Source organism: Acinonyx jubatus, chromosome C1 (assembly GCF_027475565.1).
Source record: "Acinonyx jubatus isolate Ajub_Pintada_27869175 chromosome C1, VMU_Ajub_asm_v1.0, whole genome shotgun sequence".
Classification (NCBI taxonomy): Eukaryota; Metazoa; Chordata; class Mammalia; order Carnivora; family Felidae; genus Acinonyx; species Acinonyx jubatus.
This window is the reverse complement of record NC_069381.1, coordinates 99,520,826-99,548,387: the sequence shown is the minus strand read 5'-3', so window position 1 is coordinate 99,548,387 and position 27,562 is coordinate 99,520,826. Positions and strand designations below refer to the sequence as shown.

The window sequence follows — 27,562 nt, the reverse complement described above, 5'->3', positions numbered from 1 at the left end:
CTTTATTATTTATCTCTCTTTCCAAATGTCTTTATCAAGTTTGCTTCTTCCATCTCCCCATAGGATTGTGAGTGTGCAAAAGCACTAGACCTGGTGTGCCTGACCTTGACACCCAGCACCACACAGTGGGTAATTCAGTGAATTCCATTCTTACTCGCCAGCCAGCTGCTTCTTCTCAAGAGAATTTATCATTATAATAGACAGAGAAAGGGATTACTGAATAAGAATATTGTAACATTTAGTAACATTTCTTTAAATTATTTGATGCAAATTTCATGTCCGAGTGTAATATTTTAGCCTATGTCTGGGAGTGGGGGGAAGTACTCGTTTGTGAATTAGCAATGAGATTCTCGTGTTACATGAGGAGGAAAAGCTGTGTTCTAGTTCCGTGCTTTACCAAAACTTCAGGGATTAAATTTTTACCCCATATAAAAGCCCATTTGGCAACTCATTCAATGTTACCCAATATTCAACAAGAGTTTATTGAGTTCCTACTATGCTCCTAGCGCTATCTATAGTCTTAGGATGTATCAGGGAACAAAACAAAAGATTTCTGCTTTCAAGATTATTTCTTAATATATATTTGTAACATGAAACGACCTATTTATTCCTAATACCAAATTACTCTTGGACAGCATTCTTGTGAAAGCATGCCATTTTTAAAAAGTTGTCTGCCTTAAAATAAAAGGTCTAGTTTCAAAAGAAAATGGGTTTTTTTTTCCGGTCGAGTTACATGAAATTTGGTGCAACACTGCCGCCTTGCGGCCACTTGAGTCAGAAATTTATACACACTATATATGCTCAACGCTTACCTTTAAGGTAGGGTTTAAAGTGAAAATTACCTTGTTTTTTTGGTGGAAGCCTTAGACACAAAACCTACCCAGGAGTATTTATCATTTAAGTCCTTCTGGTTTTTTTTGAACAGAATGATTGGAAGGGCTCCATCGCTTTTGTAGTCGGAAACCGGATTGAGGACGATCTTCCCATCCGAGCATTGACTCTTGCCGTCCAGGTCCCTCAGCGCAAATTCTTCAGTATCGTATCATGGCAAGACATTCTACAGCAGGTACCTGTCCCTTGCACCTCTAAGCCCCTTGAAGACTTTTTTTTTGCCTAAAATAACAGAATAAAGTAATAAACTAAATAAGACTTTCCTATTCTTGGGCTGTTGGGTAAATTTGGGTGGATTCTTTTCAACAAAATTTAGCTAGAATCAATGTGAACTGTTTAATCGGGAAGAATTAGTTTAGTCCCATGAATATTGCCCTTTCTACACGCATTCATTTGACCAAACCTCTGTAGCCATACCAGACTCCCTGCTAGGCTCTTTGAGGAATTATCTATTTAATAAAAGATTGAATAATAAAAGACTAAACTATTTACTGTTCTAGCAAAGTCCATAACAAGCCAGAAGAATTAAGTCTACAGAGAAGGCTAGCTGTCAGAGGTCAGAGAGGAATGACAACATAGGAAAGTCCTGGCAGGTGGCGCATATGCCTGTAACTACTAACAGCTTTACCAAAGTGACTATAAATTTTTTACTTAATTAATGAATATCTCTTCCTTGCTAGGTTTCTCAACCGTTCAAGTCACCTAAGTATTTGAAATTTATATATACCTAACTATTCTTTAAGTACGCTTCTCTTGTTCATCATAGATGAATTTGATTTTCTTACAGATCAATGAATCAAATGCCCTTCTTGGAACTACATCTAAGAAAGCAAAGAAACCTGTAGGCAATAGTGCTCCCTTATATTATGAGGTAGGTGAACATCTTTACTGAAAAGGGTTTTGTAATTTTTAGAAAATGAGAACTGAAGTGGTGATCTGATAGTCACTTTTTAAGAAGTTTTTAATTCATTCTTTGAAAGCAAGTTCTGGGTCCTCATTGGAGCTGCCTGAGGGCAGACACTTAAAAAAAAATCTGCCTCCATTCTAACAAAATCCCTCTCTAGGAATAAAATTGTTCTAGATTGTCGACACCATCCCTGCATCCAATTGAAGATTATAAATCAGAAGTTTTTATATTCAAGAGAGTTGGGTCATACTTTTTCATGGTAATTATTAAGTGTGTGATGATATTAAAGGGAGTTGTATTATTAGTGTATTACAAAATATTAGTTTCACCAAAGGAACAATGTAAAAATGCCCCAGAAAGTGTTTCCTGTACAAGACAGAGACACAGCTGTTACAATTTTCCATCAGTTTGTGAAATTTGGGCACACTTCCATCCTACTTCGACCAACATGAAATAATGATAATTTTTAGATTAATGGTCCATTCTGTCCCTAGCAGATGCTTAACACAAAAGTCTGGCCTGGGTGACCATTGGGTTTATGCAAAGACTTAGAACTCATGCTCAGTACAAGGGGATTTCCTCTCCTGCTGCCTTGTTAATATCAAACTTACAGCTTACGAGAAGCTATAAAAATCCAGTGATTAATTAGAATATCACTTAAAATTTGTCAGGCACTGTTTTATGGCTCGTCAGACTGAAAGCATAAAGATTTTTGGATCTTTCTAAGACAAACTTGTTTGCACTTTATTTCAGTGATCTAATAAAGTTTTTATGTGTCTCAGGTCTTGGATGATTTCCTAATGGCCACTTTAGTATTGCCTGAGTACTATCTGAACAAGTTTCATTGGATTTATTTACGCTTGACAATACGGTGGATTTTACAACATTAACTCTTGCCATCCTACTCTTACTATCACGAAAAACTGATTCTGTGCTGTTGGAGTCAAATAACGCATGTTTCCCCTCTTTTTATGATGCTCTGGATGTGCGTGCTCCAGTTGAAACATTATGTGATACCTGGATTTAAAATATTGGAAGTTTTCTTCTGAAGTAGCCATAGAAAACCATGTCCAATTCTCAGGCCTGGGACCAATTAGCCCCCAAAGGACTCTTTCTTCTTCAAAGATGCTCAGTAAAAATCAGAGATGATAACAGGCCAGTTTTGATGTCTAATCTGGACAGACATTTTGACTTGGATGTGGGATAGCACAACGTTACAAATCCAGAGTTCAGTTAGAAATCCATTCCTCTCCAATATGTGCTGTGGCTCTGGGTTGTGAATCCTTCACTCAGGGGAGGTCCATTTCACATCTGGCTCTGCCACATTCTTCCAGTGGAGCATTTGGGCACTAAGCCTCCCACACCCCCACACATACCCTTTTCTGAATGGTTCCAGAAGAAAAGGGAAGGGAGAATGAGCACCACAGAGATTGGCCCTTGGGTATACCAGACATGCATCAACTCCAATTGCTTCAGTAAAAACAGATATAGAACATGAAACAAATTCAGGCTCTTGATCAGCGTCAGCCGAGGACAGAATGCACATCGGGAGAAGAGGGCACATTTCCAATCTCAGTCCCTTCACGCTTAGGACATGTTCAGAAACTCTGTCACTTGGTACCTCACCCCAAGTGAATTGAGAAGCTGCAGCCGTGTCAACTGAGAACTCCAAGGTAGTTGTGAGTGGTGACCATGAAAGAGGCGCAGAAGCCAAACTCTTTTGGGACTTGTGTTTGAGGCTTATGAGTCTTTTTCTGCTTGAAGTCTTGCATAATCTGTAGCAACTAGGACGCGTGGCACAGGTCAACTCCCCAGGAGCCTCTTTGGGGAGTATTTCTCAAAAGAAACTCAGCAATGGGGAAGAAAAGGTCACCTAAGAAAATCACTTATGTGATGTGATATCCATAGAGTTGTGTCTCCTCCATTTTGGAAGGAGAACTCAAGGTAGACACTATGAAGACCATCCACTTACATTTACTTCTATTGGTAGGATACCCTCATTGGCCTTAAATCCGAGCCTAGTTGTTCTCACTTTAAACATGGTGCTGACCAGTTTGGCTTTCTGGTTTCCTTGCCTGCAGTCAATTAGGAGCAGCAAATTAAAGTGAAATGTCACCACAGTGCAGTTCATCCATGAGTAGTAAAATAGCGTCAGAACCACATTACATATTTCCAGTAACGACTTGCGATGTCTGGGCCAGCAAAGACCACATTCCTAAGTGATTTGCTCAGGCTTTCACTTGGATGGCTTGGTGTTGTGTACACACAGCCTCATTTTGAAATTGTGTAATTTCCCCTGAAACTTTAGAGTTCATCGAGCCATAGTATTGTATATATGAGAGAGTCTTTATTTATAAACCACAGTTCTTTGAAAATGTGCTTAGATTTGTGCTAATGTAATTCCACAGAGACATAGCTACAGCCCATTTGTTCGTTCACCATCTCCTGTCGGAAACCATGTTCTGCTCTATCAGAAACTATTCTAAGGACTCGTATGGGAATGGGAAAATATTCACCTTTGTGCATAGTCTCAGGGATGTTAGCTATTACTTTATTATTGTAGTAGTATATTATTATTTAATATCATTATTTAATAATGATGATGAAAATGATGATGATCCCATGCATTGGCCTTACATACGAACATACTTTCTAGCTTGTAATCCTATTTGAGGATGCGGACTTCTATGAAAATGGATATACAGATATTGTCTGTATTATATAATGACCAGTTTTGCCAAATAGTGGCATTTTACCAAATACCAAACAATTAACAACTACATTCTTGTTCAACACTAGGGGTTTAAACACTATCTAGACAATGGGTGGTGGGGAGAGATGAATATTATAAGGACTGTAACTTCAAGAAGCTTAAGGATTAGTTATGGGGAGAAGGGGGAAAGATATATCCTAACACACAATAAATGGTCAACAAATGCTTATTAAAAGAGTGAACAATACAGTGCATCGAAGTCCCGGAGAGACAGATGAAGTGTCATGGGCATTCAAAGGAAGATGAGCTTACCATTAGCTACTGTGGGGTGATGGGTGAGATCTAGAGGAGACTTGTGGAGAAGGTGGCATTGGGAGGGAAAGCAAGCGTGGCTAATTTTGATCTTGAACATATATTATTCCAATTAACCCATATCACAATTCTAAAAGGAAATGTAAATATCCCCATTTTACAGATGGGGAGATGGAGGCAGAGAGAAGGTAGGAAGTTTACTAATTAGAATAGTGAAGAACTTGAATTTGGCCATAGTTAAGTACATAGCCTCAGGTTGTTCCTCTTTACCACAAACCTGGTACTTTTCCACTGGGCTCAAATCTGTCCACCCTCGGATAGTAGGTCCTGGCGGTCTTGACATAAGTGAAGGCATAGGAGAGGGAGAAGAGTGAATATGTGCTAAATTTGTAATTAGATGGTATAAGATATACTCAGTAGGAAAGGGAAATCCTATACGTATTTGAATTACAACTTTAAAATCCTGAATATGGATATCTATGAGGAAATATTTCAAACACTCCATAGAATCCATGCTTTAAGATACACTCTTGGGCTTAAATTTGTTTACTAAATGTGCACAAATATTTGGCTGCATGTGTCTGTTTTATGGACCACATAGAGAATCTGACTTGTTCATTTGTAGGTTTATTCAGTCCCAACCAAAACTAAAGAGGAAAATATTAAGGATCATTCAAAGCTAGGTGCAGTGTTCCCTATGAGAGAGGTCTATGCATACCTGCAAAGATTCTCCCACCTGCAATTAAATCTGAGACACAGTATGTTTGCATTATAAGAGATGCACAAATTTTGGACTTTGACTTTGTGACTTTGATAAATTAGGAAGAAAAAAACTACCAATTGGACAGGCTTTTTTTTTTTTTAACTTCTCTGAAATCTGGGTAAACTGTCTTAAACGTTTTAGGTTCCATCCCATGGGTGTCTTTATTTTGTGATGGTGGATATCATACCTTCTACCTAGAAATGAGCATCCATCCACACATCCAGTGTTTGCCTGCCTGTATGACTTATTCGGAAAAAACAAATGAGGTCACCACAAAATTTTTTAAAAAACACAAAAGTTTGCTGAAACAAAAAAGTATCTATAAAGAATAAAAGTATTTATGGCCTAGTTGGTGACTGGCTTATTTTAAAAATTGATCAATTCTATACAACAAAGAACCTGGACAACTTGCAAGATTATGTAATACAGTGCGATTTTATGAACACAAATAATTATTAGTTTTCCTCTTCTATCAGTAAAAAAAAAATAATAAGACCTTATTTTTTAACTCATAGGTTTTAATTAAAATATTTTTATGGGCTTTTCTATTGGGAGATCATTCTGGGAGATCATTGAATATGGAAAGATTTGTTTCTGATGTTAGATTTGAAAGTAATGAATCAAATGCTGCTAAAAAATATATGGGTTGCAAATTTTATACATAAAGATCTAATTAGTTTCATCACGTTTTTAAGATAGTTTGCTGGTATATTGGATTAGTATCCCCAGATGTAATAATTTCATTTTGTTGGTTCCTATTTCTATGTGTGTAGATATATTCTTCGGCTCTTTCCCGAACACGTATTCATAATAATTCACAAGTAAGAACACAGACTTAATTATAATCGAGTTGCCTCCCTTGTCCACATTTCTAATAGGAAACTCATTCCTTTGACAGTGCTTCAAATTAACAGTCTATTCAATGGAATTGGAAGCCCTTATTGGGGGGGGGGGGGTGGCCCTTGTCAGAATGAAAAATGGAAAACTCATGCTTCAGAGATAGAAACAAATAATATGTGAAAACATTTAAGAGGTTTGAAGTTATTAAAATGGCAGCTCTACTGGGAACAGAAAGCAGTATGTCATGGAAGAAACGAAGGAAAAGGGAGTCAGGAAGCATTCTCTGGCCTTTTCAATCCTGCGTTTTAAAACAAAACAAAACAATTCAGGAAGAATTGGAAGGTAGCCAACCTAATGCCGTTATTTCATAGAGCTTAGGGATACACCAGGAAATTACAGGCCAGTTAGTTTAACTTCACTTGTAGGGAAAGTATTAAAAACTGCTGCAGGAGATCAAGTAAAAAGATGCTTAGAAAAGCACAGCTTGATTAAGGCAAGCCTGGCCAGCGTGGTTTTCGGAAAGGGAAGGTCATGTCTTAGGAACTTGTTGAAATTCTTTGAAGCTATTATGGCCAGTACAGTCTTCAAAGAATACAGCGAGGCCCAGGATCTGCGTATCTTTTCCGTTCCACGCCAGTCCTTGAGGGACGCTTGCAGAACGTGGCCCACATCAGGGCCTCGGTGCCCCGAGTTTCGAAACCACTATCAAAATAGTAGAAAATAACCTCTGATGGAACATTTTTAAAGCTGGAACCAATTAATACAACCTGATATTTATAAATGTAAAATAAAGACTTGGAACAAAATTTAGGAATATTGAGCTGTAACAAAGAAGTACTACATTGGGACTATAAAAACAATCTGGGGAGTTACTGTGCCAAAATCTGGGCTTTGGAGGCATTTCTCGCCCGAAGAAGGGAAAATGACGAGAAGTCACAGTGCTAGAAATGGTTGTAGGGGAAAGAGTTATGAAGAGTCACAACCAAATGAATTTTGTCAAGATGGGAAAAGGAGCCGTCAAATGTGTTAACAACCCCGGGCCTCTACAGTCCTGGAGAAGGCCAGAGCGGCCCAGCGGAGAAAGTTTAGTCCAGGCTAGTCAGTGAGGGGGTGGAAGTTCATGGCCTCCATTGCCTCAGGAATGGGCTCCTAGGGAGTGAATATATTTGCCTCTCAGATCGGAAACCTGGAGTTCTGTTTTCAAAGAAAAGCACAACTCAGGCAAAGGCGTTGGAAAGCATCCAAATCATGCCCCCCAGCTCTTTTCCACCCTGGGGCACAGGTGGCTGGCCAGGCCCATGCGTTCCAGGAGGGGGCAAGTAGTAGTCCCTGGTGAGGAGTGGAATCAGAAGCTGAGGCCCCTGGGATTCAGCAGCAGGAAACATACACCATCCAAGGGCCATCCAAGTGATAGAGACGCTGGTGGGACCTTCGGTCCATGGGAGAACTTGCAGACAAGACAAGAATCTAGTCGAGAATTCCAGGACATAGATCTCACTGGAGAAGAAGCCACAAGAACAAAGCAAGGTTCAGCTGGTGTGAAGGGCAGCCATCACAGTCTTAGCCGGGATGGATTCTGGAACTTCCCCAACACTCTGCATTCCACGCCCACCATGATTGGAAGGGTGTCAGGGAGGGAATCAGAAAGACTGTATCATTCTAGTCCTGTACCTAAGACTGTGAATAATCTGCCTTTATATGTGGCAATAATAATAGTTATGATTTATTGACTCCTTCATTTATTCCAAGTCTCATGTGCTTGGTGCTTCACATGTATTAGCTAACCTAATCTTCTCAACAGCCTGCCAGGAGGTACTTACAAATGGTGAAAGTGGAGCCTCAGACAGGTTGAGTAACTCAGTGACTCAGAAGCCTCTGTCCCCTCTGCTTGTGTCACATAAAAATCGAGGATAAATAGTTGAGATTCTGCAAGTGGTTGTTGTGGTTTAACATTTCTTGAATACGAGCTACTGTTAGCAATTAGAATTAAGCTCTAAAGCTCTCAGTCATTCTGTGATATGTTTACTGCTCTTCCTGCTGCTCGGGCAAAAACACTGGTATATCTGTATGTGACAAAGCTGCCAAACAATTTTAGTCCTTTTTTTTTTTTTTTTTTTTTTTTGAGCCACACTGATGAGCAGCTCCTGCCCAAATGGTTGGAGCAACTGGGACTTTTAATTCTTACAGTTTAGATTTATATGGTAAAGGTGACTAAGTCTTTCCTTTGGGAGAGGGAGGATGGAAGGATGGGAATTGAGAGGGAAGTTAATACATATATATGCATTAGAGATAAAGGTGTGGAAAGAAAGAGACCTGTCTGAAATCCTACACGATTTAGTGAGAGTGAATTTCATCTCCCAGAGTGCCTTCTGCTAGCTTGGTGAGACATGTACTTACTGGTTAGATGTGCTGATCCAAACCAGTCTGCCTGGGCTCATGCTCTGATTCCACCACCTACTGGCTATGGGATCTCGGGCAAGTTCCTCTAACTCTGTTGTACCTGTTTTTTCCTCTGTAAACTCAGCGTCCATGGTGGTATCCGCCTCACCGAGCTGTAGTGGTGATAAAATGAGATCGCAAATATAAAATATGTAGCATAGTCCCTGTCCTACAGTAAGTGTCCATTAAAGTGTAGCTATTATTGTTTTTTGTTTTTTTTTTTTTTAATTTCTATTCTCAGTCATCGTGAATGTTGGAGTTTTGGACTTCAGGAAGCATGAATAAACTAGAAACATCTGTGAGCAGGGTGTTTTATTTTTAATTTTATTACAGTGAAAAACACATAACATCACATTTACCATCTTAATTATTTCTAAGTGCACAGTTTAGTGGAGCTCAATGTACTCACATTGTTGTGCAACCAGTCTCCACAACCTTTCATCTTTCAGAACCGAAACTTTATATCCAGTAAACATCTCTCCCTTCCCCACTTCCCCTAGGCCCTGACGGCCATCAGTCTACTTTTTTTTTTTCCTATGAGTTGGACAACTACAGATGCCTCATAGAAGTAGAATCACATAACATTTGTCTTCTTGTAACTGGCTTATTTCACTTCGCATAATGTCTTCAAAGTCCATTCATACTGTTGGATATGTCAGAGTTACCTTCCTTTCCAAGCTGAATAATATTCCATGGTATGTATGTATAATATTTCACTCATCCATTCAACCATGGGTGGGCGCTTGGGTTGCTTCCATCTCCTGGCTATTGCGAATAATGCCGCTATGCCATAACTTTGGTATGCAAATTATGAGCATGTTTTCAGCAAGGGGAATACAATTAATACAAGGTAAGTTAATCACTAGGTGAATGAAGAGAAAAAAAAGGCAAACTAATGGTCAAAGCGTATTTGGGTTGGGGCGCCTGGGTGGCTCCATCGATTGAGCGTCAGACTTTGGCTCAGGTCATGATCTCACGGTTCGTGAGTTCGAGCCCCGCGTCGGGCTCTGTGCTGACAGCTCGGAGCCTGTAGCCTGCTTTGGATTCTGTGTCCCCCTCTCTCTCTGTTCCTCCCACGTTCGTGCTCTGTCTCTCTCTGTCTCAAAAATACCTAAACATTAAAAAAAAAAATCAAAGGGTATTTGGGTTATTCCATTATACTAGTCTTCGTGGCCATGATGGAAACTAATACACATTCTTCTTCTTTGTTATGTCATGTAAGGGATAAATATGACTGAACACCCTGAGGAATAAACAGCAGTAGTAACCATTTCTAAAATAATAATTATAATAACAAAATCTCACATGTAGATAAAAAGAAGGATTTCAAGACTCTTTCATTATATCTTCACACCTTCATGTGAGCTGAACCTAATAGCCAGTAGTATCTCCGTAGTATAAATGGGAACATGGAAACATAGGAACCTTAAGTGATTTGTTCCCTGTCGCCAGCCAGAGCTAAAATGAGTGTCAGTCCTCCTGATTCATAGTCCAGGGCTCCACTCCACACCCAACAGAAAGCAAGCCTCACTCATTAAGAATTTCTTAAAAAAAAAAAAAAAAAAGGGGGGGGGCGCCTGGGTGGCTCAGTCGGTTAAGCGTCCGACTTCGGCTCAGGTCACGATCTCAAAGTTCGTGAGTTTGAGCCCCGCGTCGGGCTCTGTGCTGACAGCTCAGAGCCTGGAGCCTGTTTCAGATTCTGTGTCTCCCTCTCTCTGACCCTCCCCCGTTCATGCTCTGTCTCTCTCTGTCTCAAAAATAAATAAACATTAAAAATATATAACCTAAAAAAAAAAAAAAAAAAGAATTTCATGTTGATTCTTGTATTTTCCACAAGACAATTTTAGACAGTTTATAGATACAAAATTTGTATTTTGTTAAACATATATTTTAATGTGCATTAAAAATAAAAATGGAATACTGACTTACAAAATCCCCAACTCCGTGGCTTAGGATAGAGCTCAATTTTTTCTTTTTTACTTGCTTTAAAGTTTAGAGGAAAATATTAGTTGCATAATACAGGTGGTAGCCAGCTTTGGCTAAATCATCAAGGGATGTTCAATGACCAAGGTTTAGGAAATGCTTCATTTTCATGTATTCCACAAATATTTGAGCGTCTATTACGCACCAAATCTGTGACTGAGTTTGCCTTGGTGAATAAAACAGATATAATTCCCTACCCTCGCACAGTTTACATCCAAGTAAAGGCAGGAATTAAGCAAAGCTCAAACAAGCAAACAAATGTATGCATGATTATGAACTGGGACCATTGCTTTAGATCAGAGAAAATGCTTTAGACTGATTGGAGATGAGCTGGGAGTCAAAAAGGAGCCAACTGGAAAGAGTAGGGGAGAATATTCAGGCAGAGTGGGAAGCAGATGCAAAGAACCTGAGGCAGAAAAGGAAAAGGAAAGATGTTGGCCTGTTAGATGGGCATCGAGGAGGGCACCTGTTGGGATGAGCACTGGGTGTTGTATGGAAACCAATTTGACAATACATTGCATGTATTGAAAAAAAAAAAAAAGAAGATCAAGAGGCCACTGAGCCTGGAACCTGGAATGTGAGGTAGAGAGGAGCGAAGGTTGGACCTTCGGGCACTATTGGGTCCTTGTTAGGAAAGAGTTTGCGTTTTTACCTCATAGGAAATGGGAAGCCATAAAGCCCTTTAAAGGGGGAAAGTGACACAATCTTGAGTTCTTTTTAAAAGAACTGTTTTCCCTGACTGAGTAGAGGCTAAAGTCTGGGATTGTGGTGCCTCCCATTTTGGTTTTCTTCTTCAATATTACTTTGGCTCTTCAGAGTCTTTTATGGTCCCATACAAATTTTAGAATTGTTTGTTCTAGCTTTGAGAAGAATGCTGGTGCAATTTTGATTAGGATTGCATTGAGTGTGTAGATTGCTTCGGGCATGGAGGAAGGCACTTGTTGGGAAACAACGGGGTGTTGTATGGACACCAGTTTGACAGTAAAGTATATTTAAAAAAAATAAAAATTAAATTAAAAAAAAAAGTTTTCCCACTGCTAAGTGAGGGCCAAATTGGGATGGGGCAGGAAGCAAATGTGGGGGTGAAGAAAACGCTTAGGAGACCCTGGAAGTATCCAGGTGGAGACAGAGAGTGCAGACAGATTGGAGGTACGTTTAGGGGGAAGGCTCGGCAGCAGGCCCCAATGTGAGAGGTGAGGGGTGAGGGACAAGTACGCATCAGAAGAGACTGCAAAGTCCTGGCTTGGGATACTGCGCGGAAATACCTTCTGATATAGAGAAAATTGGAGATTAAATTTTGGGGAAGTTTGAAAGGACCATTTGGGATAGTGTAGGAGAGATATCTAGGAAGGAGATATCAAAGAGGAAAGCAGATGTTTGAGTCTTCCTTCCCTTTTCGTGTCCTCACATGCCTAGCTTGGTGATGGTGCGTAGTCAGTGTGGAAGAAGTGCTTTTGGTCCGAAGAGCTCGCTTCTTCAGGCAGGGCTGGTGAGGGTCCCTCGTAGAGGCAACAAGGCCAGTAGAGCACAGCCCATCTCGGGTACCAGCAGTTCCCGGACCTTCCATCCTCCCTGGATGGGTTCTATGTCCCCAGTAGTGGCTTCCTACCTGTGGCTGTCAGCCCAGTGGTTTACAGCTGAGCTTGTATGTGTGTGATTTGTGATGCCAATATTTGTTTGCTATAAATAAGCTCCAAGAGAGTTTGAAAAACCAGTGCCCCGGAATCCCCTCAATCCATCCCTCTTCCTTTTGAATTTTCCTCTCTGTCAGTCTCTCACATCACCCTGCACTAGCCCTCTGCTCACTCAGCAGACATTGACCGAGTTTTTGTTGTGCGCTGGGTAACGGACACAAGATCGAACTGAACCCCGTCTCTGACCTCTGGAGCTCGTCGTGGATAATTGTGTAAACAACGTATTTGTTTCCTGCCATTTCATTTTAATACCTTGTAGCCAGTCTGATGTGAGAGTTACATATTGAATCCCCGGTTATAACTGAGTCTGTTCTTCATTGAGCCCTGTGGCTGACACTACTTATTGTTCACAACTTCCAGCCAAAAGGATAATGGTCCCCTAGACGGGGTATTTTGGAAAGAGGAGAGCAGGACGGTAGGACACACCAAAATAGTCAAAGATGCAACAAAGATACAGAAAGCCTGTTCCCTTAGAGGCAGAGAAAGTATTGCTGGAATTGAAGTATGGTAACAATTTTCATGTTTCTACGTGTCTTTAATATGACTTCTATTTCTGAAAATCTTACTCTTTCCTCGATCTTTGGTTGCAAGGAAAGGAAGAAGAAATGCCAAACTAAAGGGGCAAGAATTCACTATTAGAAATTCATTTATATTTCTTGAAAAGCTACTGTGCGTATTAAATACTCAATGAATATCTGAGTGAATGAATTTCAGATAGATATTTACATATTAAAAATGCTCCCATTCTTCTGTTTCACAAACACTATCAGCCAAAAACAGCCCTCAAACCTTGTTAAGTAGCAAGATCATGTAAGTTCCGAACAACATGTCCTCTGTATTACTTCAAGAAATGTATAAAATATATGTCATTGCAAATTTAGTATTTTGAAACATAGGAAACCAATCCTATAAAAATCCTTACCAAGAAAAAGTGAAGTTGTTCAATAAACCCCTTCCTTTAAAACTTTCGTATTTCAACTTCAAACTTACTTGGATTATAATGTGCATAAGCATTTGAAATCTATAGAACTGTGATGGTGACCAGAAATGCCCTGCATAGTGCCCTGTACTGCCCCCCACACTCCCAAACTATTAAGTTTATCATTATCCTGATTCTGATTAGCCTTTATCAAGAATTTACACCAAAAAAAAAAAAAAAGAATTTATGTAAAAATACAGACTCCCTCTGGCCTCACTCATTCATCAAGAAATCTTTAATTAGATTATCTTATTTGTCAGAAAGAATAGCCAAGTATTTTAGTGATTCTGAAATCTTTTAATATTATCCTTTTATTTATCTCGGGAGCTACAGAGAAGCAGAGCAGAGTCTGATAACATGTGACATTATCACAGGCCACCACCACTGGCCTCTGGGAGGAGGCGGTGCTGTCCTGTGAGCTCAGAGATTCACGTGAGGAATATCACTGAAAAAAGAAAAGGATAGATCCTATCTGGATTTAATGCAGGGGGCTAATATATTACTTTTTGTAACTAATAAAAGGACTGACAGCAAATTTCTGATTTGCTTTTCCCCCAGTAACATGTCTGCTTTGAATTATGCAGAAAGAATTCTTCTTCCTGCCAACTTGTTTCAATTCCCTGTGCGAAATCATCCACAGAACATTGTCAGAGGTTTCCTATAGAAGTTCATTTCAGGATTCCTCAATCAGTGGGGGAACACACACACACACACACACACACACACACACACACACACAGTCCTTTTCCCCCTGTTTTGGAGTAAGCAAAGGAAAATGTATTCCATTGGTAAGGTCTGTGTCTGGTGCTTTCCCTTTCTGAAAGCAGAGACAAGGATTAGTCATCAGATGAGGGAAAGACGTTTTCGCTCTCACCCCCGGCCAGCGTCCTGTTTTATGTACGCAGGCCCGCCCTGTGTGTAGGTGGAGTAGGCAATTGCCGTGTGATGTGATTTAAGAGGTGCTGGAAGTCCTGCCTGTCCAAAAATAGCCCCCACAGCCGCCTGTTGAGTTCAGGCACAGTGTCCATAAAACCCCGGTTTAAATGAAATGAAACTGCATTTTCAAGCTGTTAACCCCTTACATCCGTTATCCCATCAGCATGCCTTTATTTATCAGAGATAAAAGCTGGACCGTGGGGGGGATGTCCCTGCACAGGGAGAGCAGGGGACGGGCTCGGCAAGGTCCAAGACTTCCGGGAATGGGACAAGAGTCACCCACCGTCCCCAGAGGCAATTTCTCCATAACCATGATTGAGTTTGTTGGAACTACACCTCTTCCACGTCCATTTGGTCAGGGAGTCTGTCTGTTTTGAATCACTGTTGGATGGAAGATGACATTTTCTCAAACAGGCAATGTTCTTTGCTGCGACCCTTAAAGAAGGCAAGAATAACAACAGCTCACATTTGGAAAATGCCTCTTTGAGTACAAAATCCTTTCACGCGCCATGTCAGATCCGATCCCGACAACAGCCTTGTGAGGTGGACTTAACATCTGACTCTTCTCAAGTGGCAGATGGGGAGAGTCTCACCCCACCGCCAGCAGGCAGCTAGTAACGGCAGAGCCCCGCGTTGGAACCCAGACATCCTGACTCCAAATTCAAGGATCACTCTGTCAACTTCAAGTTCCTGGAGACACAGCCCCTGTAGTCAAGGAGATGATGGTTAAGTGTAATCCACTTAGTGACTCACCTAGACAAAAAAGCAAGCTCTAGGAGTTTGTTCTAGTGGTATTCCTGAGGAAGTGTTTCCCCTTGTCCTAACGTTTCTAAAGTCACTGTGCCAAATGCAGGCTTCTGCAGGCACACATTCAGCCTCAGAAACTTGAGTTAGGTTTTATCAGGCATTCACATCCTTGTCCAGGCAACAAACGTCTCCCAGCTAGAATACTGACTGCTTTGCGCAAAGCTCTAAAACACAACAATAAGCCAAATTAGATAGGGGAAATAAAAACATGAATTGGTGGAAGTTAACTTAGAATTTTCTCTAGAAGCCCTTGGGATTTAGGGGTTTTCTGAGACTTGATAAAAAGTGGGGGTAGAATCGGATAGGCATTATGAAGTGACTGTGAAGTCTAGGATTTCTACTTTGCTCCGTAGCTGAGCACACATGGCTCTATTTCTTTACAGTTTTGTACTAACTCTAGCCATTATGACACTCCATTCACGTTATACTCCTCTGCTGGTAAGTGCAAAGTGAATAGAATTATGTAAAGTTGAGACTTAGATGTTTCCATTTAGTAGCCAAATAACCCTGTTCAAATTCCGTCTCTTCTATGAAGTCTTCTTGGATTCTCCTAGGCAAAATTCATCTCGCTAGGTTATATTGTGGGTGGGCATGAGCATGAGAAGTCATGTGTTATGCCTCACTAAAACCCCAGTGCTCTAGGCTAGCCACCCTAAACTATTGTGATCACATATCCTATCAGTTAAAAAAAATTGACCAATTATTCCATATACAGTGTGGGTGTATGTGTACAGAGAGAAAGAGGTAAAAGTGTGTAAGAATACAACATCGCTGAACATCCTCAAAAATACAAATTCAAAAGGAAGAGATAAAAATATATTGAATCAGGAATTCTAATAATTTTCCCCTTCCTGGAAGATAGTCTTGTACGTGGCCAGAGATACATTTGGAGACCAAAACCACTGATTTGAACACATTGGTGGCACACAACAAATGTTTGTGTAATGGGTACATGAATGAATGAACCTTCTCCTATACCCACAGTCTCTTTGGCATAGTAGGCATTGTCCAGGACACCACTTTCTAAATTAGCGACCTCGAGCCACTCACTTATTTGCTTTCCTGGTCTTTGAGCACACTGGCTTGGTGAGAGGAGGCTCTGGCTGGGTGTCAGCCCACACTCACCTGTTGCGGGGGACCCTTTTACAAGGCACAACCTGTACAATGCCTGTGAAGGTCTGTGTGATTTGCATGCTCATTCTTTCATTCAGCGTATGTACTTTATCCATTGTTCACCATGCACCTGTCACAGAGTTAATGCCAGCCTTCAACCTGGAAAACAGATATGGAAATGAGCAATTCTATTACCATATGATAAAAAGGAAGTTTAAAAAAGTGTGATGAGTGCACAGAACAATGCCTAAATCTTCCGAAAATTTTGAGGGAAAGGCTTTAGGAAAAGAGCTTGAAAGCCAAATGGGGAATCGACCAAGTGAGGAAGGAGTGGGAATTCTAGGTAAAGGAATCAGCTCCTTCAAAATCATGCAGACCTGGGGTGCCTGGGTGGCTCAGCCGGTTAAGCATCCAACTAGCTCTTGATTTTGGCTTAGGTCATGATCATAGGGTTTGTGGGATTGAGCTCTGGGACAGTGTGGAGCCTGCTTGGAATTCTCTCTCCCTCTCTCTCTGCCCCTCCCCCACTTGCACTCTCTCTCTCTCTCTCTCTCTCTCACTCAAAATAAATAAATAAACATTTAAAAAACAGAACAAAATCATACAGACCTAGGATGCTACAGCATGACCAAGGAACTATAACTGAAGTTGAAGGAGCAGCCAGGAGAGAGACTAGACAGGTGCATCAAGGACACGTCACACAGGGCTTGGCGTTCCCCACTGAGAAGTGTGTGTAGTTTATCGTGAAGGCGTGGGGGCCACTGAGGAATTCTGAGCTGGGAAGTAGTATGAGAGGTAGAGATGTTAGTGTCAGTGTGCGGGAGGGAGCATTCTGTGGGAGGCTGGAGGGGTGGCATGGTTAAAAACAGTCCACTGCCGTATAGCATTTGCATTGTGTGTATACTTTACCAGCTGTTCTATCATAAAGGCAATGCAGTTTAATTGTAGAAAATCTGGAGAATGTAGGAAAAGCATTAGTCCATATAACAGCAGGGAGGGAGTATGGAATTAAAAATTATCTATAGAATATTCCATCATTCAGAGATGTAGCCTTCTTTTTAAAAATGGGGATGATATTATATATGCTTTCTATCATATCCTTTTCTCATATTATGACATGAGCCTTTCTCTAACTCCATATTCAGTGTCTGTATAATAGAAAGCATATCTCTATTCAATAATTCACTTAACCACTCCCCCTTTTCTGCTTTTGCTAAATTTAGACTGTTTACCAACAGTTATGACTCTGATTGTTTCCTTATGCAAAATTTCAAGAAGTGGAATTACTGAGTCAAAATATATCAATCTTTTTAAAGCTCTTGACACGTACTGTCAAAATGCATTCGAGACAATTTGTGCCAATTTACATTCCTTCTAACAGTTCCAGTTGAACCACACCCTCTTCAACACGGTATTTTTTATCTTAGTCTGTTTGATAAGCAAAAATCGTAACGTCAAACACTTAATTGTGTTTTTATTGGCTATGTTTTGTGAGTATGGAATTCATCAGAATGAAATGATTATGTAATTCTACTTTCAGATATCTTCTGATAGTGGGAGGGGACCCTCTATTGTCTAAATTCAGAATGGGGAATATTTGCTTTAAGTGATTTCCAAACAGATTTCAGGTGCTGTGAGGGATAAAAGAAAGAAGCCATCACCCAAGCCCTGTGCAAACTCAAGGTCACCACAGGAGAAGGACACACATGTGCCAGATTGCTAATGAAGGCACAGGAGAGGGGTCGGCAGGTATTAGAAGCGGGACCCAGGGGGAGTGATCTCAGGTAGGAAGTCTGGGAAAGGTTGACCCGGGAGGCTCTTTGGTGTAAGCCATTCCAATTTCCATCCTCTGCTTGCCTCCTCGTATGAGGTGCTCAAAGTTCCATGCCTCAAAATCATCTGGAGGGTTCATTAAAAATGCCAATTCCAGATCCCAGCCATGGTGATGGTGATCAGGGGTATCTTCAGGCAAGTCCAGGAACACATCTTCTGTCCTAGCATCCAGGCACTTCTGAGCTTGCCCTTGGATAAATGCAGCCTCCCTCTGTCCCCATGCTGCTCACAGAGCCAGGAAAGGGGCCATCATCCCCCGCAAGGAACTCTCCATCTTACTCTGGACGCCCCTTGCCGGACACACAGAACTGAACTGTGGCTCCACTTATTCTCACCCTTCCTCACTCCTCTGCACTGCCCAGGTCGTCCATTTGTCTTATTCATTCTGTCTTTCATTTCGAATGCTTGTGCTGGTGCTATTCTGAGAGCTGGAGGGACAGAGGAACATGCCATCAAAGGCCTCTGCCTTTGTAAACATCCAAAGGCCCGGATATCCAAATGGCAATCTGTTGAGTTTTGCCAAAGTAACAGTGACCTGGAAGGGGCCAGAACATGTTCATGCTCTGCTAATTCCCTTGCTTTTCAAGGTAGATGGTGCTGCCTCCCCGCCCTGGGCTTTGTCCGTAGCCTCTGAGCAAATGAGAATACCTCTGGTAAACATGCGAGCCTCTAGTGTCAGAAGCAGATGACAGTTAAAGCTGGAGGGGAAAGGTCCAGAATGTAAACTCTGAAATATGCATTCAAAGCATCTTGAAGTTTGCCATGGGTTACCGAGACCTCCACTAAAGCCTGGGGTTTTTTGCTACATACGATGACTCACTGAAGAAAAATAAAATGCCAAGACTCACAAGGAGAACTCTACACATTTGATCATGTCTCTTACCTGCTCAAAACTCTCTGTGTCTCATCACTTTCAGGATTAAATCCAAATCCCTTTAATATGTCATTCAAGTCCCTGGTGTCCTCGCCAGTGTCAACTTTCCCTTAGTCCTCCCCCTTTGCCCGCCCCTCTGCCACTTCTGTCTTCCCCCAACCCCCCATCACCTGCACCATGCTCCCAGCCACTTTCTAGTTTCCTGAATATGGGACTCTCTCTGGCCTCCGTCGTTGTTCTGTCTGGGATCCCACCCTTCCTCTCTCCTTCCCTCCTCCCCCATTTCGCACTGCCCAGGCTCAATCAGTCACTCCCACTGATCCTTCAAAACTCTCTGAGGAGTGACACCTACAGGAAACCTTTGCTATCTCTCCCAGTTTAGAGGAGGTGCCCTCCCATGGGCCAGCACACCTTCTCTCACCTCCATGACTGGGTAGGGCACAGGATACCATAGGATGTGCTCTGTGCACACTGTAGTGGGCCTTCCCGCCTCGACTGAGAGCTCGTTATGGGCAGAGGCTGCTGCTTTTGTCTCTAGATCTCTAGCATGGGGAATGTAGGGGGTGCTCTGTAAAATATCAGATAGGTGAGTGACAGGGTGGATCCTTAAAGTGTGAGCCAAGTTAATTCCTAACCAAGAATGGCTCCATCTCAACAGCTGGATGATGAAGAAGGGACATCACTGGGATTGCATCACCAGAACAGTCTGTTTCTAGACCAGGTCTCTGAGGAAGGGTAAACAGCATTGGCAATGCACCCTCCAGAAGGCCCAAGTTAACTCAGACTTGATCCAGGTCAACAGGAAGATCCAAGCATGGGTGACTCATGATAGTAGGGGCTCCAGGTAGTGGTGAAATTTGCAATTAAGCATTGTAAAACATGGTTCACAATGACCATCTGATTTAATCCGTACAGTAATTATTTGCTAAACATTTATTATGCTCTAGGCTTTGATTTCTGATCGGGGGGAAAAATAGATAAAAACTGATGCCCTTATGGGAAGGGGAAATAAGAGAAAAGATAAAGCATGTGTTATATGAGATGGTAATAAGTGCTATGGAGAAAAAGAAGCATAGAGTGTTGGGAGTGTGGACAGTAGAAGGAAGTTTTCTAATTTAAACATGGTAGTCAGAGAAGATAAAATTGAGAAGGAAACCCTTGAATAAAAAGCCCAAGGGAGGTGAGTTATGTGGATATCTGAGGAGGAGCCTCCCAGGCAGGAGAAATAGCATGTGCGAGAAGGTTCTGATGCATAGTGGCCGGACACCAAGAAGACAGTGGCTGGAAAGGAGTCCTAGAAGAGGAACGCGACCAGAGGTGGGCTCAGATCGCGTAGGAGTTGATCTGGAGCTCCTGGGAGGGTTTGGAACAACACCTCCAGCAGGCAGTGGGAGTGTGGGGCTCAGAGTCAGAGCCTACAGAAGGGAAATCTGAAGGGAGTGTTCTAAACTGGCAGTCTCGCTCATAACTCCTTGGTGGTGCGGTTCAGACTCCAGTGGAGTTCAGGAGAAAATACTAGCCAATTCTAGAAATGAGAAGCAGATAACCCTCTGCAGACTCTAGAATCACGATGCCATATATAAAGATCAATACCACCATTAGACACCAGTGCGCTTGAGCAAGGGACCACCTCTCGGTGCCCCATGAATGTCTGATGTTAGGTTACTGGTTCCTGACTCTGAGATGAATAGCCATGTCAAATGATACCTGTTAGAGGGAAAGCCAATAGCCTTGCTGCCTCAGATAGACAGACTCAGACTTTAGGGTGACCATGAGGCTCTGAGAAGGTCATCAGTTGATGAGCTAGGACTGAGGAAAGCAGATCAAAGGATAAAACCAGACTAATGACGCCCTACTGCTATACCAGACAGTTTCAAGATGGCTTGCCTCGAACGTGCTTCTTAGGGTGACCAACTGTCCTTGGTGCCAGGGACTTTTAGTTTTAGCTCTGAGGGTACCACACCCTGGGGAACTCCTCTGTCCATGATTCTCATGTTTATCATATACATGACCTTGGTCCCAGTTCTTAAACTCCAGGATTCTTAGGAATCCCTAGAATGCTTGTTAAAATTGCCTACCCCCAGGCCCTCGCCTCCAGAGGTTGATTTGGTAATTTGGGGGGTAGATCCTGGGCAATCTGAATCTTTAATGAGGGTCCCAGGGATTCTGGAGCTCGTGGAAAACTATGTAGCATCCATTTGCTCATAAAGGGTGCTGTCAGTAACTGGCCAGGAGGCACCCATATCCTCTATGCTTCCTCTCTAACTAATGAGTCAAGGACATGAGGGAGGGACAGAGACACTGAAAAACAAGCCCTCTTTGTGTGACAGGTTTGGGATAGATTCAAAGCTAGGAGACAACACCAGCCCTGAAGAACACCGCCAGCAACCACGCTAGAAAAGCATGACAGCTTTCCCATAACTGTGAGGGAACAGAGTACTCAGGGGGAAAGTGCTGACATACCAAAGGCATTCTTCACCCAGCAGGACATTAGCAGAAATCTCCCTGCACGCTGTTCTCTCAAGTGGCCAACTTGGTGTCTCTATATTAAAATAAATAAATAAACAAACAAACGAACAAACAAATAAATAAAGATAAGGGGCGCCCGGGTGGCTCAGTCAGTTAAGTGTCCAACTCTTGGTTTCGGCCCAGGTCATGATCTCACGATTTGTGAGTTCGAGCCCCACATGGGGCTCTGTGCTGACAGCATGGAGCCTGCTTGGGATTCTCTCTCTCCCTTCCTCTGTGCCCCTACTCCACTAGTGCTCTCTCATGTGTGCAAAATTTAAAAAATAAATAAATTAAAAAAATAATTAAAATCTGAGGCAAACTGAGAGTTAACAAGGGACTCAACGGTGAAACTGCCAACATGTGGCTTAAAGACACTGGCATGAAAAGGCCACAGAAGAAACCAGGGATGAAGCAGTGGTTCCTCGAAATCACCTGAGAGCCTGCTAAAACAGACTGTGGGGCCCCTCCCGCAGTTGTGGGTTCGGTAGTTCTGGGGTGGAGCCCACGAATCTGCACGTCTAACAAGTTTCCAGCTGATGTGGGTGCTGCTGGGAAACACACCTGGATTATCCCTGGTGGGTTTTTTGTTTTTTGTTTTTTTTTTAAGGTCTCTTAATTTGAAAGTCTGAATCTCACCATGTCCATAGCAGCTTGGTCACCTTACTTCTGACTTGAGAAAATAGAACTAAAACCGGCTTAAACCAAAGGGGATGTAGCGGCTTGTATAACTAGGAGCCTAGGCAAGCCTCAGGGTAAGCATCGGCCGAGGCTCCAGCCCCACCCCCTCAGTGCCCTGACCCTTCCTGTATCTGGGAGGTGGCTGGGGTGGAGGGTGGGGGGGGAAGGGTGGTGGCTACAGCAACCTGCTCTTCAAGCCTTTTCCCAAAGCTCTGTCACCACAGATCTGGTGGCCCCAGAATAAGACTCCTCACATCCCACTGGCCTTAACTAGATTGTGTGCTCATGCTGGACCAATCCTGGACGGGGCCGGGGCCGGGCGGGGGGGGGGGGGGGATGGGGGGGGTGGGGTGGGCAGGGGCTAGGGGATGGGATTACTTCCAGTACAAATAGGTCCACCCATGGAGCTGTGGTTGCCCTGAGGCACATGGGCCAAATAGGAGAGGAGTCAATCCCTGAAAAGAAGTCAGATTCTCCCAGGAAGAAAGCGGGGATGATGGGTGGGCAACCAGCAACCTTCAGCCTGGGAGGTGGAAGGTGGCATCCGAGCCAAACGGCAAGTGACACGTGCGTGTAATGTTGTGTTGTCGGGCGCAGGAAGTGCAGGGACCAGCCATATCCAGATATGTAGGTCTGGCAATGACTAGCAGGGTCTCAAGTGGCAGGACTCAGACTGAGGCAGGATTTCAGGAGAAGGACTTAGGATTTAAGGACGAAGAGGCTAGGAAGTGGAGGTGGCTGCCAGCCTGAGTTTCTGGCTTTCTACGGGACTCGGGCTATGGGACAAGACACTGATGGAGCCAGAGGGAAGGTCACTGGCCCCCTTTACCCTCTTAGAGTTCTTTTTAGCTGGGCCTGACAATTAAATTGGCGTTGTCCAGAGTAGCAGGAGACAGAAACATACACGTGTGCATCAGTTTTATGTGACAAGGGAGCCCCCATAAGGAAATGAAGATCTCGAAAAAATGGCAAAACCCGTGGGCCTTTGTCTCCAACTGAACAGGGAGGCAATGTGAAAAAGTAAGGAAGCGGTGCGGGGAGGCTAAAGAAACTTGAGCATTTATTTTCACAAGGCCTGTTTGTAGAGAATTCTCTGTCTCAACTTCTCATCCTTGATGATGCTAATGTTTCATTTCCCCTGGTATAGGGATGGCATCTTTCACACGGAAGCTTTTTACCTCCTGTTTTCCACAATCAAGAAAAGGGGAGGTCAGAATGTTCTTCTCGCCCCAGCTGTTTTTTAAGCGCTTTTAGCTCAAAATAATCTTCATGCCAAAGTGGTATACTTTGGGGTGGTGTATTCCACCCCTCCCCCCCCCTCCTCAGAGCCATTAGGGCTGAGAACTCTGAGCCTCAGGTCCCCACTAGGTCTCAGGGGAAAAAAAAAAAAAAGCAGCTCAGCTATTTCAGTAAGAAACACTAGATAAGATATCAAGAGTATTTAAACATAAAACTTTGGGCTAAGAAGCCCTTCATCCCTCCAGCCAAGATGAGGATTGGGTGCGGAGACTGGGGAAAGGCTGAGGCACTAGATGGGACTCCAGGAACTTCAGCGGAGGGGTGAAAAGGCCTACTGTGAGGCTGCAGAATATGGTGATGGCGAGCAGGACTGGAAGAAGATCGTCTGGGTTCAAATCCCATCTCTACTACTCACTTGCCGTGTGATCACGAGGCCTCCCTTTCTTTATCAATAAAACGGGGTGATAAGAGTACCCACCTGGAAGAGAAGGCAAGAATTAAATGAGCTGGAATATCTGAAGCTCAAAATAAAACGTAGTGCAGCACAATCCTTGACCTGTACGTGGTGGGTGCAATGTGACCATTTGCATGTTCCTTAGGCTGAGAACCTACTCCTGCTTGCCATCTATTCCTACAGCTTTGCAGTCGTTGCTGAAAACATTTGAAATAACTCTGAAGACAGCATTCCCACACTGATTGAATGAGTGAACCTGCTGTATGCCTACATCCCTACGTATTCTGTGAGGTCTGCAAGGGGGTTTAGATGAGTTAGGTAAGGATAAGGATCTGACGTCCGAGCTCCTAGAGGAGACAAACCCTGGTCACCAATAATCCTGATATGAGAGCTAATTCCCTTAGGAAAGGTTCAAAAACGTTGTAGGCTTGTTCAGTTGTAGCTTTCATCACAAGCTGAAAGAACCAAGAATGACTTTGGAGCATTAGGGGACCAAGGTGGGAGCATTATGGGACCAAGAAAAAGATCTTGATCTACAAAAAAAAAAAAAAAAAAAAAGATTGCCATGATTATGGAAACATGTGTTACTAATACACACATAAGCTAAGGCACGTCTGAACTTTCTGTATCATTCTTCTGAACTTTCTGTATCATTCTTCCATATATTATCACATTCAGCTTCATGTGCCTTTATATATTTTGTAGGTATACAAAAACCCGATCACTCTGTAATAAAAAGGAGGGAAGCTTTGCATTATCCTGCTTTGGAAGAGTAATTCCAACAAACGCTTCTAAAATAGAGTCCTGTGCTTTTTGACATGGGCATATTAGACGTTCGAAATGCGCGTCTCCTTTGGGAAAATCCATCCCATTTCAAATTATACATGCCTGTGAAAGCACAGATCTGTTCTACCTTCCATGTATTTTGTTATTGCTGCTTCTGAAACTTCCTTACAGCCCCAAAGAAGTCTTAATCCCTGTCAAATGTTATTATGTTACCGACTTTTATGTAGTCTTGAAAGGGGTTGTTTATTTAGTTTCAGTGACTTCTCGTTACTGCCAAATATTATTTCATTTCAGCACAGATGTAAGGGGTCCAATGACTGGAATTACTTTACAAGCCTGACATTGTCGAGAGATGGGTACCAGTTTAATTATGGACAGCTGAAAATGATCTGGGAGTCACCTGCTATGGGTATTTATCATCATTACGAACTTCTCACTGCTGTGGTCTGAGCACCTTCACAACGTCCCGTTTGCGTTGGACAGGCAGTGTGAGCCATGCGGAGCCTACGTCTTCCATCACCTTTAAACCTATGTATGGACAGCTTAATATTGCTTGATTGTTTTCTTTTACTCCGCTCAAAGTGAGAAAATATGTTTCAGCCATTCCTATTCCTTTCCTTTCCTCTTTTTCTGTCCCTCTCCATTGCCTCCTCTCCCTGCAACCCATATCCTTCCAGCTGTTTTTCCAATTATGCCTCATTGGAAATTATTCATTACTTAAAGAATGTGAATTGGGTAGACCAGACGTGTAGAGGATCAAGTAATACAATGACTGCAATATAGCTGGCACTCAGTAAATGCAGAGGGAAGGAGGGAAGGGGGGGCATGGAGGGAGCAGGAAACGGGGACTGTGGGATTGCAGAGCACTCTTCGAATGGGTCCTCCAGCTCACAGTTCAGGAGAAATTAGGAATAGCAGCCCTCCTCCTTCTGCCCGTGCCCCCCTCCCCGCACAACCCTCCCCCCATTGCCATTGCACGCCGTGCCATAACAAAGTATGGTTTCACACCTTCTCTTTTTATCTCTGCTTTCCCTACATGGATCTTGATCTGTTTTGGTCAGAGCAGAGGAAAGGGTTTAATGAAAGGAGAGGCCAGGTTATCACCTGCTGATAATAAATTGAGGTCACTGTCTACCTGCCTAAACGCACTTCACTCCATTCCTTTTCTCTTTTTCCCCAGCCTGGACTGTAAGGCCTTCCAGAATTTCAACTTTTTCCTGGAGAGGAGCATAGTAACAGTAAGAGCTAACCTCAGTGAGGGTTTACCGTGCATATGTCATTCGCCATGCTAAGACTTCTTATGCGTTATTTCAGTCAATTCTTTTGATGTTCTTTTTCATTTTTTTTTTTTTTACTGTTTATTTTTTGAGAGAGAGAGAGACAGAGAGACAGAGAGTAAGCGGGGGAGGAGCAGAGAGAAAGGGAGACACAGAATCTGAGGCAGGCTCCCGGCTCCGAGCTATCAGCACAGAGCCTGACACAGAGCTCAAACTCACAGACCACGAGATCACCACCTATAGGGAAGTAGGACCCTTAACCAACTGAGCCACCCAGGCGCCCCATCAATTCTATTTATGTTCTGTTTCTGTAAATCAGTGGTTCTCAGTCAGAGACAATTCTGTCCCTCTAGGGAACATTTAGCAATGTCTGGCGAGACCTCTGCTTGTCACAACTGGGTGGAGGCCAGGGTTGCACTAAAATATCCTGCAAGGCACAGGGAAACCTCCTACCACAAAGAAACACCTGGCACAAAATGTCAACCATGCCACTGTTGAGAAACCTTGCTGCAGATTAAAAAGCTGAGGTTTAGGGGTGCCTGGGTGGCTCAGTGGGTTGAGGGTCGTACTTCGGCTCAGGTCATGATCTCGTGGTTCATGAGTTGGAGCCCCGCGTTGGGGTCACTGCTGTCAGTACAGAGCTCACTTCAGATCCTCTGTGCCACTCCCTCTGCCCCTTCCCTGCTTGTGTGTGCTGTCTCTCTCTCTCAGAAATAAATAAACATTAAAAAAAAAAGCTGAGGTTTGAGGGGGATTCATTCACTTGCCCAAGACCACCCAGTGGTATCTGAGAAGCCTAGGACGCAAGCACGGCCTGTGCTTCCTCATCATGGTGCACACAAATCATTATAACCTCCGGGGCCCGTGTGCCACAGGAGCTAAAATTCCCAGCAGGAATGTTCCCATGAGAGGGTACCTCCATGAGTCATGTGCAGACCCCCTGCCCGTCCATCCTTTGCACCAAATATGCAGAATGGGGCCCATCCAAACGCTGGAAGTTTTGTAAAATACACACACACACACACACACACACACACACGTGCACGCGTGTGCATATGTGCACACATGCAAATGTGCACACGCACACACTGCAATAGTTCCTATTTAATGTTATCAGTAGATATAACATGTAAGATTAAAGCAGAATGCATAAGCAAACACTGATGCTACCCAAGCAACAAATTTTGAAGATGGCACATGCTGTTACACAGCCTACTTTGATGAATAGGTTCTACATATTTAATCCGACGTGTGTTCAACGGTAAACATAATATCTTGTGTTCTGTAGGGTAATTAGATAGAAATGGCAAGTAGTCCATAGTATCACTTTTTCAAGTGCCTAACAAAGGTGTTAGTATTTTTCTTTTTTATTAATTCTTCAACCTCCACAATCTCAGTTTTGACCCTGGTTTTCGATACAGAGTATCTTTGCAATCTTAATCACCCCACAGGCAGCTGTGCACATAAACATGCATACTCTTGTGCACACACACGCACACGCAGACACCCCCCAGGTCTTGTTCCCAGGGCAGT

The 27,562-nt window shown here is 42.8% G+C and overlaps 1 protein-coding gene and 1 long non-coding RNA gene across 2 annotated transcripts in view; one reads left to right on the top strand and one right to left on the bottom strand.

Moving 5' to 3' along the window:
* The window catches only part of SPAG17 (sperm associated antigen 17), a 231,586-nt gene that overhangs the window by 31,906 nt on the left and 172,118 nt on the right, over positions 1-27,562 (top strand). Inside the window, exons 2-3 of the mRNA XM_015076178.3 lie at positions 926-1,066; positions 1,679-1,762. Coding sequence (XP_014931664.2) covers positions 926-1,066; positions 1,679-1,762 — 225 coding nt within the window. The remainder of the gene's footprint in view (positions 1-925; positions 1,067-1,678; positions 1,763-27,562) is intronic.
* Positions 15,041-21,645, bottom strand: LOC128313967 (uncharacterized). The gene is made up of 3 exons (XR_008295193.1): positions 21,548-21,645; positions 16,390-16,536; positions 15,041-15,162 (listed from the first exon to the last, which is right to left on the bottom strand). It is a non-coding gene; the product is annotated as an uncharacterized LOC128313967 (long non-coding RNA).